This window comes from Salmo salar, chromosome ssa14 (assembly GCF_905237065.1).
Source record: "Salmo salar chromosome ssa14, Ssal_v3.1, whole genome shotgun sequence".
NCBI lineage: Eukaryota > Metazoa > Chordata > Actinopteri > Salmoniformes > Salmonidae > Salmo > Salmo salar.
This window is the reverse complement of record NC_059455.1, coordinates 48881485-48894764: the sequence shown is the minus strand read 5'-3', so window position 1 is coordinate 48894764 and position 13280 is coordinate 48881485. Positions and strand designations below refer to the sequence as shown.

General features: G+C 43.3%; 1 protein-coding gene across 8 annotated transcripts in view; it reads right to left on the bottom strand.

The window, feature by feature from the left end:
• Positions 1-13280, bottom strand: part of LOC106595545 (receptor-type tyrosine-protein phosphatase mu) — a 633856-nt gene that overhangs the window by 131646 nt on the left and 488930 nt on the right. For all 8 annotated transcript variants that reach the window (XM_045694494.1, XM_045694495.1, XM_045694496.1 and 5 more), the window contains 3 exons: positions 7090-7307; positions 2910-2987; positions 2307-2333 (listed from right to left, as the gene is read on the bottom strand). In XM_045694494.1, the coding sequence (XP_045550450.1) occupies positions 2307-2333; positions 2910-2987; positions 7090-7307 (323 nt within the window). The remainder of the gene's footprint in view (positions 1-2306; positions 2334-2909; positions 2988-7089; positions 7308-13280) is intronic.

Genomic DNA, 13280 nt, shown 5'->3' with positions numbered 1-13280 from the left:
TATAAGTGGTTGATCTCTCTCTCTCTCTCTCTCTCTCTGTTTATATAAGTGGTTGATCTCTCTCTGTTTATATATGTGGTTGATCTCTCTCTCTATTTATATAAGTGGTTGATCTCTCTATTTATATAAGTGGTTGATCTCTCTCTCTCTCTCTCTCTCTGTTTATATAAGTGGTTGATGTCTCTCTGTTTATATATGTGGTTGATCTCTCTCTCTGTTTATATAAGTGTACTAGAGTGATTGTATAAGTAACTGTAGTAACAGTGGCCATGGCGATAGGTAGGAGTGCGCTACCTACACAACCCCCCACATCCAGTCCACATCTCTAACCATGCATATGAGAGGTAATACATGTTACGCAGGTGACATCATACCCATAGTATATGTGACATCACACACACGGCACACGCAATGCAGATGGGATGGAGTGAAGCCAGCCTCAGCCCAGGGGAAACCACAGAGATATGCAGGGAGGAAGAGGAGGAGGAGGAGGATGAGGAAGATGAAGAGGATGAAGGAAAAGAGGAAGAGAAGGAAGGGAAAGAGGAGGCAGAGGAGGAAGGGAAAGAGGAGGAAGGGAAAGAGGAGGCAGAGGAGGAAAGGAAAGGGGAGGAAGAGGAAGAAGGGAAAGAGGAGGAAGAAGAGGAAGGGAACGAGGAGGAAGAGGAGGAAGGGAAAGAGGAGTAACAGGAGGAAGGGAATGAGGAGGAAGAGGATGAAAGGAAAGAGAAGGAAGAGGAGGGGAGGGGAAAGAGGCGGTTGAGGAGGAAAGGAAAGAGGAGGAAGAGGACAAGGAAGATGGAAAGGAGGGGAGGGGGAAGCAGCAGGCAGGTATGGAAGATGACTTTCAGTAACAGAGCTGACCAAAACCACCTAAAGGGGACACAGTCTCTTTTTCATATATATATATATATATATATATATATATATATACACAGAATACCGTTCAAAAGTTTGGGTTCACTTAGAAATGTCCTTGTTTTTGAAAGAAAAGCTACGTTTTTTGTACATTTGAAAATAACATCAAATTGATCAGAAATACAGTGTAGACATTGTTCATGTTGTAAATGTCTATTGTTGCTGGAAACAGCTGATATTTTATGGAATATCTACATAGGCGTACAGAGGCCCATTATCAGCAACCATCACTCCTGTGTTCCAATGGCACGTTGTGTTAGCTAATCCAAGCTTATCATTTTAAAAGTCTAATTGATCATTAGAAAACCCTTTTGCAATTATGTTAGCACAGCTGAAAACTGTTGTTCTGATTAAAGAAGCAATAAAACTGGCCTTCTTTAGACTAGTTGAGTGTCTGGAGCATCAGCATTTGTGGGTTCGATTACAGGCTCAAAACGGCCAGAAACAAAGGACTTTCTTCTGAAACTTGTCAGTCTATTCTTGTTCTGAGAAATGAAGGCTATTCATTGTGAGAAATTGCCAAGAAACTGAAGATCTCGTACAATGCTGTGTACTACTCCCTTCACAGAACAGCGCAAACTGGCTCTAACCAGAATAGAAAGAGACGTGGGAGGCCCCGGTGCACAACTGAGCAAGAGGACAAGTACATTAAGAGCAGATTGATAAACAGACGCCTCACAAGTCCTCAACTGGCAGCTTCATTAAATAGTACCCCCAAAACACCAGTCTCAACGTCAACAGTGAAGAGGCGACTCCGGGATGCTGGCCTTATAGGCAGAGTTGAAAAGAAAAAGCCATATCTCAGACTGGCCAATAAAAATAAAAGATTAAGATGGGCAAAAGATCACAGACACTGGACAGAGGAACTCTGCCTAGAAGGCCAGCATCCCGGAGTCGCCTCTTCACTGTTGACATTGAGACTGGTGTTTTGCGGGTACTATTTAATGAAGTTGCCACTAGTCTAAAGAAGGCCAGTTTTATTGCTTCTTTAATCAGAACAACAGATTTCAGCAGTGCTAACATAATTGCAAAAGGGTTTTCTAATGATCAATTAGACTTTTAAAATGAGAAACTTGGATTAGCTAACACAACGTGCCATTGGAACACAGGAGTGATGGTTGCTGATAATGGGCCTCTGTACACCTATGTAGATATTCCATAAAAAATTAGCCATTTCCAGCTACAATAGTCATTCACAACATGAACAATGTCTACACTGTATTTCTGATCAATTTGATGTTATTTTAAAATGTACCAAAAAATATGCTTTTGAACGGTAGTGTGTATATTTTTATAAAGGCTTAAAAAAAAAAGAAAGTTAAAGAGCAAATTCCATAATAAAACTCACAGCAGAAATGGGGATAGTGGTAAAAGAAGATTTGTCTCACCTAAGATAGCAGTTGGCACAAAGGGATCTGGTCATAACCCCCCAAAACAAGCGCAGAGATTGGAGGAAGAGGAAGAGGAGAGAAAATAGCAGTAAATAAAAGAATAGGAGATAAGGAAGGAGAAGAACTAAATAACAGAGCACAGTGAATGTGATTATAGACCGAGGCTAGAAGAAGAATAGACAGAAGAATACAGGCTTATAGCTGACGACATAAAAAGTATTACATCTCACACAAAGAGACACTGTGGACTGTTGATATGGAACGGCACAATTATAGCTAGTACCTTCATACAGCGTATGTTGACTACAATTATAGCTAGTACCTTCATACAGCGTATGTTGACTACAATTATAGCTAGTACCTTCATAAAGAGTATGTTAATTACAATTATTGCTAGTACCTTCACTAAAATGATTGATACAACAACCCCCTAGGTTTAAAGGTTAGAATATAAACACTCTTGTCAGCAGGGATGCCAAAAAAAACAAAAAAACCCAGCTAATAGCTAGGTGCTATTTTCCAACCATTGACTTGTACTCTCGACTACCTACTGTGAGTACACTCTATAGTAACAGAATGGTGTGTGTGTAAAATGTTTACCTGGGTAGTAGGACTTGGGCAGTGTTGAATTGAGAGTATTAGACTTATTCAGAGTGAAGGACGAGGGGGAAGATGCAGCTGGAGACAGAAAATAAACAATTATCATTTATATAGAATCTCAACATTATCATGGAACATCAACATTATCAATCATCGTTTATATAGAATCTCAACATTATCATGGAACATGAACATTATCAATCATCATTTATATAGAATCTCAACATAATCATGGAACATCAACATTATCAATCATCATTTATATAGAATCTCAACATTATCATGGAACATGAACATTATCAATCATCATTTATATAGAATCTCAACATAATCATGGAACATCAACATTATCAATCATCATTTATATAGAATCTCAACATTATCATGGAACATGAACATTATCAATCATCATTTATATAGAATCTCAACATTATCATTTAACATGAACATTATCATTTAACATGAACATAATTTATGTGACTCATATAATCTTAGCAGTTTAGTAGTAATTTAGTGTAGAAGTTTAGGACCAACACCATGTCATCTAGGACCAACACCATCTAGGACCGACACCATCTAGGACCGACACCATCTAGAACCAACTATGACCAACACCAACTATGACCAACACCATCTAGGATCGACACCATCTAGGATCATCTAGTACCAACACCATCTAGGACCAACACCAACTATGACCAACACCAACTATGACCAACACCATCTATGACCAACACCATCTAGGATCATCTAGTACCAACACCATCTAGGACCAACACCATCTAGGATCATCTAGGACCAACACCATCTAGGACCAACACCATCTAGGACCAACACCATCTAGGATCATCTAGGACCAACACCATCTAGGACCAACACCATCTAGGACCAACACCATCTAGGATCATCTAGGACCAACACCATCTAGGACCAACACCATCTAGGACCAACACCATCTAGGACCAACACCATCTAGGACCAACACCATCTAGGACCAACACCATGTCATCTAGGACCAACACCATCTAGGACCAACACCATGTCATCTAGGACCAACACCATCTAGGACCAACACCATGTCATCTAGGACCAACACCATCTAGGACCAACACCATCTAGCACCAACACCATCTAGGACCAACACCATGTCATCTAGCACCAACACCATCTAGGACCAACACCATGTCATCTAGGACCAACACCATCTAGGACCAACACCATGTCATCTAGGACCAACACCATCTAGCACCAACACCATCTAGGACCAACACCATCTAGGACCAACACCATCTAGGACCAACACCATCTAGCACCAACACCATGTCATCTAGGATCATCTAGGACCAACACCATCTAGGACCAACACCATCTAGCACCAACACCATCTAGGACCAACACCATGTCATCTAGCACCAACACCATCTAGGACCAACACCATGTCATCTAGGACCAACACCATCTAGGACCAACACCATCTAGTACCAACACCATCTAGGACCAACACCATCTAGGACCAACACCATCTAGGACCAACACCATCTAGCACCAACACCATCTAGCACCAACACCATGTCATCTAGGATCATCTAGGACCAACACCATCTAGGACCAACACCATCTAGGACCAACACCATCTAGCACCAACACCATGTCATCTAGGATCATCTAGGACCAACACCATCTAGGACCAACACCATAAAGGACCAGAGGATGTAGTTAAAGGGATGACTAAACCCATCTAGGACCAGAGGATGTAGTTAAAGGGATGAGTAAACCCATCTAGGACCAGAGGATGTAGTTAAAGGGATGACTAACACCATCTAGGACCAGAGGATGTAGTTAAAGGGATGAGTAAACCCATCTAGGACCAGAGGATGTAGTTAAAGGGATGACTAACACCATCTAGGACCAGAGGATGTAGTTAAAGGGATGAGTAAACCCATCTAGGACCAGAGGATATAGTTAAAGGGATGACTAACACCATCTAGGACCAGAGGATGTAGTTAAAGGGATGACTAACACCATCTAGGACCAGAGGATGTAGTTAAAGGGATGACTAACACCATCTAGGACCAGAGGATGTAGTTAAAGGGATGACTAACACCATCTAGGACCAGAGGATGTAGTTAAAGGGATGACTAACACCATCTAGGACCAGAGGATGTAGTTAAAGGGATGAGTAAACCCATCTAGGACCAGAGGATATAGTTAAAGGGATGACTAACACCATCTATGACCAGAGGATGTAGTTAAAGGGATGAGTAACGCCGCTAATATAGACAGCTAAATGACACCAACAACTGAGTCAACAACTGAGGTGAAGGGGCTTTTGGACCGGTTTTGGGAACAGGAGGGCAATATTAGGGGTCTCAGGCTTTGGGACAGGAGGGACGAGGACAGTAGGACAACATCATTTACACCCTCTAATATTGTCTTGTTCACACCCCTCCCTCTCTGTCCAAAGCCTCTGTCCACCGTTGTCTCAGTCTTTATCCCAGTAATGTTGCCCTACGATCCTTGTCCCTCCTGTCCAAAAGCCTGAGCCCCCTGATTTTTAAATTTTTATTTGATTTATTTCACCTTTATTTAACCAGGTGGGCCAGTAAATGAGAACTTGTTCTCAACTGGCCTACCTGGTTAAATAAAGGTGAAATAAACATATATATATTTATTTTTAAATCAGGGGGCTCAGGCTTTAGGACAGAAGGGACAAGGACTGTAGGGCAACATTACTGGAATAAGGACAGAGGCTTTGGACAAAGAGGGAGGGGTGTGAACAAGACAATATAAGAAGGATGAGGACTTCTTCAGTTTTAGGACAACCACAGTAATAGACAGTCAGTTGAGGTCAAAGCTTAAGTGTCTCCTGCAGAGCTGGGGAGACAGACTGAAGAAGGAGGAGGAGGAGGAGGAGGAAGATGTAATCTCTGAGGCCTATCCCCAGCTGCACCACATCTACCCAGAGACTAAGGTAAGGTAGGGTCTTTAGGTTTAGGTTGGGTGTTGTTATTGGGATTTAGGGTTAGATGTCAAGCTAGGATGCTGTTATTAGCTACCCATGTAGCTGTACTTATTGTACTGAAGTCAACATCAACGTAAGGATTGTAGCGTGTTAGAAGTTAATAAGAAACTCAGGTGTGTGAGGTTGCTGTTGCTGCAGTACATACTGTACTGAAACCAAGTTCATGGGCATTAGACAGGTCTACATTAGATATATCTACATTAGATAGGCCTACATTAGATATATCTACATTAGACTGGTCTACATTAGATATATCTACATTAGATTGGTCTACATTAGATATATCTACATTAGATAGGCCTACATTAGATATATCTACATTAGACTGGTCTACATTAGATATATCTACATTAGATATATCTACATTAGATTGGTCTACATTAGATATATCTACATTAGATTGGTCTACATTAGATATATCTACATTAGATATATCTACATAAGATATATCTACATTAGATAGCCCAACATCAGATATATCTACATTAGATAGCCCTACATTAAATTGTCCTACATTAGACAGGCCTACATTAAATTGTCCTACATTAGACAGGTCTACATTAGACAGGTCTACATTAGATATATCTACATTAGATTATAAGGGGGCTGGAGAGAAGCTACCTACAGACTGAGCTGTTAGATCTAATCAGAGACATAGGTGCTGTAGGGTTGTATGTTATTTAGGTTATGTGTTGTTATTAACTGTGTGGAGTTTTAGGTTTAGTAGCTTGTACTGAAGTCAGTTTCATGGGCACTAAGTCAATTAGATTAAGAGGGCTGGGAAGTGGCTGCATGTGTTGACCAGCGACCACTAGAAAGGAGAGAAGTCCAGACAGCTATCATTACCAGACTATTTAGTAACGATTTTCAGAATAGACAGTGAGGCCATAGCTAAAATTGCATGCACTCGTTTACAATGACTTTATATAAGGAAAACCAAATTCACTTTTGTAAACATAATTCTCTCTCTCTCTCTCTCTCTCTCTCTCTCTCTCTCTCTCTCTCTCTATATATATATATATATATATATATATATATATATATATATAAATATATATATATATATATAAATATATATATATATATATAAATATATATATATATATATAAATATATATTTATATATGTATAGAGCAACCTGGACCCCTGAATACTTACTTCTGCCATTGACGGCGAGGGTACACTCGCTACGGCCATTGAGGGTGAGGGTACACTCACTCCTGGTGTTGAGGGTTTGGCTGTGTGTGTCCATGAAGGACAAGGCCTCGTCACAGTTTGTCCCCTGCTCCGTATAACTCTTATCCATAGAGTTAACCATCACCGTCATCTCCTGTCGAGTGCTGCTCAACGTCTCTTTACGTTTCTTAGCCAGCTTCCTGTTTAGGAGAAAATAATAACAATAACGTCACAAGGAAAACAGTTAAACAGGTGATGGTAGAGAGGATGATTGTAGAGAGGCCAACAGTTAAACAGATGATGGTAGAGAGGATGATTGTAGAGAGGATGATTGTAGAGAGGCCAACAGTTAAACAGATGATGGTAGAGAGGATGATTGTAGAGAGGCCAACAGTTAAACATATGATGGTAGAGAGGATGATTGTAGAGAGGATGATTGTAGAGAGGCCAACAGAGCCTCATCATGGTATTCTACTCCATAGAAATAGAGCCTCATCATGGTATTCTACTCCATAGAGCCTCATCATGGTATTCTACTCCATAGAAATAGAGTCTCATCATGGTATTCTACTCCATAGAGCCTCATCATGGTATTCTACTCCATAGAGTCTCATCATGGTATTCTACTCCATAGAGTCTCATCATGTTATTCTACTCCATAGAGCCTCATCATGGTATTCTACTCCATAGAGCCTCATCATGGTATTCTACTCCATAGAGCCTCATCATGGTATTCGACTCAGTAGAGTCTCATCATGGTATTCTACTTCATAGAGCCTCATCATGGTATTCTACTCCATAGAGTCTCATCATGGTATTCTACTCCATAGAGCCTCATCATGGTATTCTACTCCATAGAGTCTCATTAGGGTATACTACTCCATAGAGCCTCATCATGGTATTCAACTCCATAGAAATAGAGCCTCATCATGGTATTCTACTCCATAGAGCCTCATCATGGTATTCTACTCCATAGAGCCTCATCATGGTATTCTACTCCATAGAGCCTCATCATGGTATTCTACTCCATAGAGTCTCATCATGGTATTCTACTCCATAGAGTCTCATGGTATTCTACTCCATAGAGTCTCATGGTATTCTACTCCATAGATTCTCATGGTATTCTACTCCATAGAGCCTCATCATGGTATTCTACTCCATAGAGCCTCATCATGGTATTCTACTCCATAGAGCCTCATCATGGTATTCAACTCCATAGAAATAGAGTCTCATCATGGTATTCTACTCCATAGAAATAGAATCTCATCATGGTATTCTACTCCATAGAGCCTCATCATGGTATTCTACTCCATAGAGCCTCATCATGGTATTTTATTCCATAGAAATAGTCTCATCATGGTATTCTACTCCATAGAGTCTCATCATGGTATTCTACTCCATAGAGCCTCATCATGGTATTCTACTCCATAGAGCCTCATCATGGTATTCTACTCCATAGAGCCTCATCATGGCATTCTACTCCATAGAGCCTCATCATGATATTCTACTCCATAGAAATAGAGCCTCATTCTAGATCTGTACTCTACCCTATTATCAGAAATCTATGAAATCACCAATCGGCTAGCTAGGTTTCTTCAGTTGAACTCATCTATACAACTTGTTAACAAAACCTCAACTCTATACCTGAACACAGACACACAGACGCACAGACGCGCACACACACACACACACACACACACACACACACACACACACACACACACACACACACACACACACACACACACACAAGATATATTTAAAGTTGAGTTATCAACACAGGGACAAATAGAACTGCTCCGTCCTATTTAACCAGCAGCAATACCTGTATTGACCTGCCTGATCAAGTTCTCATTCTACAATACAATGCAGCTCATGGTCAAATTAAGGCCTCTGCATTATGCCCCTAAATGGAATTGTACTTAACAAAGACATGCTTATTTCTAGTCTCTCGTAGCCGTGGGGGTAATTTGTCACCCTGACCTTTAATGTCTCTCTCTCTCACACACACACACACACACACACACACACACACACACACACACACACACACACACACACACACACACACACACACACACACACACACACACACACACACACACACACACACACACACACACACACACACACACACACAACTGTCCTTCCAGATCAACCATCTCGAACTAACCCAACCTTTCAGCAGAGCTTTGTTCACTCTCTCGCTTTTGCTCTCTCTCTCTCTCTCTCTCTCGCCCTCTCCCTCTCCCTCTCTGATTCAGAACTAATTGAAAACAGCTTGGTAGTGAACATACATTACAATGTACTGCTATAGCTACTGACTCGGGAGGGGGAAATCTGTGTAATAATTAACTATCTGTCTTCCAACTGTTCAGAAACACTTTGTCAGTGGCTGTCTTAGCATGACCTTTTGACTAAGGGTTGCATCCCAAATGGAATGCTATTCCCTATTTAGTGCACTACTTTTGACCAGGGCGCTGTAGTGCACTATGAAGGGAATAGGGTGCCATTTCGGACATAATTTAGAAACCTGTCTCACAGACACAGTGTTCCGGCTGATGACTCTCCTGCTGCGTTGTTTTAGATCTCTCCCCTGTTTATTCAATTTAGCTATATGACCCCACCAAGCCTCTACCAGGCCCCCACCAGGCCCCCACCAGGCCTCTACCAGGCCCCCACCAAGCCTCTACCAGACCCCCACCAAGCCTCTACCAGGTCCCCACCAAGCCTCTACCAGGTCCCCACCAGGCCTCTACCAGGTCCCCACCAAGCCTCTACCAGGCCCCCACCAGGTCCCCACCAGGCCTCTACCAGGCCTCCACCAGGCCTCCACCAGGCCTCTACCAGGTCCCCACCAGGTTCCCACCAAGCCTCTACCAGGTTCCCACCAAGCCTCCACCAGGCCCCCACCAAGCCTCTACCAGGCCCCCACCAGGCCCTCACCAAGCCTCCACCAGGCCCTCACCAAGCCTCTACCAGGCCCCCACCAAGCCTCCACCAGGCCCCCACCAAGCCTCTACCAGGCCCCCACCAGGTCCCCACCAAGCCTCCACCAGGCCCTCACCAAGCCTCCACCAGGCCCCCACCAAGCCTCTACCAGGCCCCCACCAGGCCTCTACCAGGCCCCCACCAGGCCTCTACCAGGCCTCTACCAGGTCCGCAACAGGCCCCCACCAGGCCCCTACCAGGTCACCAGGTCCCCACCAGGCCTCTACCAGGTCCGCACCAGGCCCCCACCAGGTCACCAGGCCCCCACCATGTCCCTAACAGGTCACCAGGCCCCCACCAGGCCCCTACCAGGTCACCAGGCCCCCACCAGGCCTCTACCAGGTCACCAGGCCCCCACCAGGCCCCTACCAGGTCACCAGGCCCCCACCAGGCCCCTACCAGGTCACCAGGCCCCCACCAGGCCCCTACCAGGTCCCTACCAGGTCACCAGGCCCCTACCAGGTCACCACCAGGCCCCCACCAGGTCCCCACCAGGCCTCTACCTGGAAACAGACCAGCTCAGAACGCCTGACGCAAGACGACGCTGAGGCCAATAGTTGAAGTGCTGCTACCGTCCCTGGAAGCTGACTGACAAATATTTTGTTCTCTCTCTCTCTCTGTCTTTCATCTGCAGAACGAGGGACTAAATGTTCGTGTTCCAAATGGAACCCTATTCCCTACAGTGCACTGATTTTGACCAGGGCCCATATAAGTGAACAGTGTGCCATTGCTTTTGACCAGGGCCCATATGAGTGAACAGTGTGCCATTGCTTTTGACCAGGGCCCATATGAGTGAACAGTGTGCCATTGCTTTTGACCAGGGCCCATATGAGTGAACAGTGTGCCATTACTTTTGACCAGGGCCCGTATGAGTGAACAGTGTGCCATTGCTTTTGACCAGGGCCCATATGAGTGAACAGTGTGCCATTGCTTTTGACCAGGGCCCATATGAGTGAACAGTGTGCCATTACTTTTGACCAGGGCCCATATGAGTGAACAGTGTGCCATTTGGGCTGGAACCTTTGTCTCATTGTTTTTATATCAGAACAGGGACAAGGTTTATCCATGCTTCAGGCTGCTATTATACCATTTGAAATTGCAGAGAGGAACATTTAGGGAACCTCCATTTGAGGATTGAAAACTGTATCAATGTTCTCTTTCTTCAGGGGGTCCAGTAAATTGAGTTTCTTTCTTATCTGCTGGTGTAATGGTTTCTTCAGGAGACAGAAGACATGATACTACAGAACCACAAGGCTCCAATGGCTTCATTCATACGTGGCCCTCAAAAAAAAAATTCTCTACATTCTCTACCACAAAACACTCTTATTTGTAGGTGATCAGGGAAGCTTAGTTGCTTAGTCTGATAAAGGTCCATTACAGGGCCGTACATGGTGTGCTGCTATGCACCTCTCTGGGTGTTACATGAAGACTGATAGTTATGTCCTTCTCTTCTCATTTGTAAGAGGAGGACAGCTATAATAGATGGCTTTATAATAGCCAGCGTCGAATGAGCTTTAGACGATAGGTGTTTACGGCGAGAGTGTGTGCGAGTCTGTTGATGAATGTGAGTTTTCAGCATTTATCAAATTGTCTGAGTGTACTTGTAGGTAAATAGCTAGCGTTGGACTAGATTGGGGGTTATAGTGCACTACATGACAAGTAGGGCACTAAATAGGGAATAGGGTCCCATAGTGCTCTGGTCAAATGTAGTGCACTAAATAAGGAATAGAGTCCACTAGGACTCTGGTCTAAAGTAGTGCACTATATAGGGAATAGAGTCCACTAGGACTCTGGTCTAAAGTAGTGCACTATATAGGGAATAGAGTCCACTAGGACTCTGGTCTAAAGTAGTGCACCATATAGGGAATAGGGTCCACTAGGACTCTGGTCAAAAGTAGTGCACTATATAGGGAATAGGACCTCATTTGGGAGTCCTCTCCACTATTCCGTGAAAATGTTGCTATTGTTCCCTCATGGTTGTTCCAAAACAATATAAATCATGAATGTGTCTGCATGTGACTGGATGCAGCACTCTCACTATGTTTCTAAAGTGAACTAGCAGACCATGGAGTTGGACATATACCTACACTGCATAAGCTATGACGAGGACAATCCAGACTAAATGATTCAGTACGTTTTCAGAGAGTTGAGGTCATTGTATATATCTGCGATGGAAACTGTAATTAGTGGATTGACTACAGTCATCTGAATCAGGTTGATGATCCCTTGGTGACAACAACCCTGAATCTAACTGACGATCCCTGGACGATGACAACCCTGAATCAGGTTGATGATCTCTGGGCGACAACAACCCTGAATCTAACTAACTGATGATCTCTGGGCGACAACAACCCTGAATCTAACTGATGATCCCTGGACAACAACAACCCTGAATCTAACTGATGATCCCTGGACAACAACAACCCTGAATCTAACTGATGATCCCTGGACAACAACAACCCTGAATCTAACTAACTGATGATCCCTGGACAACAACAACCCTGAATCTAACTGATGATCCCTGGACAACAACAACCCTGAATCTAACTAACTGATGATCCCTGGACAACAACAACCCTGAATCTAACTAACTGATGATCCCTGGACAACAACAACCCTGAATCTAACTGATGATCCCTGGACAACAACAACCCTGAATCTAACTGATGATCCCTGGACAACAACAACCCTGAATCTAACTAACTGATGATCTCTGGGCGACAACAACCCTGAATCTAACTGATGATCCCTGGACAACAACAACCCTGAATCTAACTGATGATCCCTGGACAACAACAACCCTGAATCTAACTGATGATCCCTGGACAACAACAACCCTGAATCTAACTGATGATCCCTGGACAACAACAACACAGAATCTAACTAACTGATGATCCCTGGACAACAACAACCTTGAATCTAACTAACTGATGATCCCTGGACGACAACAACCCTGAATCTAACTAACTGATGATCCCTGGACGACAACAACCCTGAATCTAACTAACTTATGATCCCTGGACGGCGACAACCCTGAATCTAACTGATGATCCCTGGACAACAACAACCCTGAATCTAACTGATGATCCCTGTTTATACAGAACATCTCAAATCTGAGTGATCTTCTAAATCTCACGTTTGAAATAAAAAATGACTCTGGGCATCGTGTATGGGTGTATAGT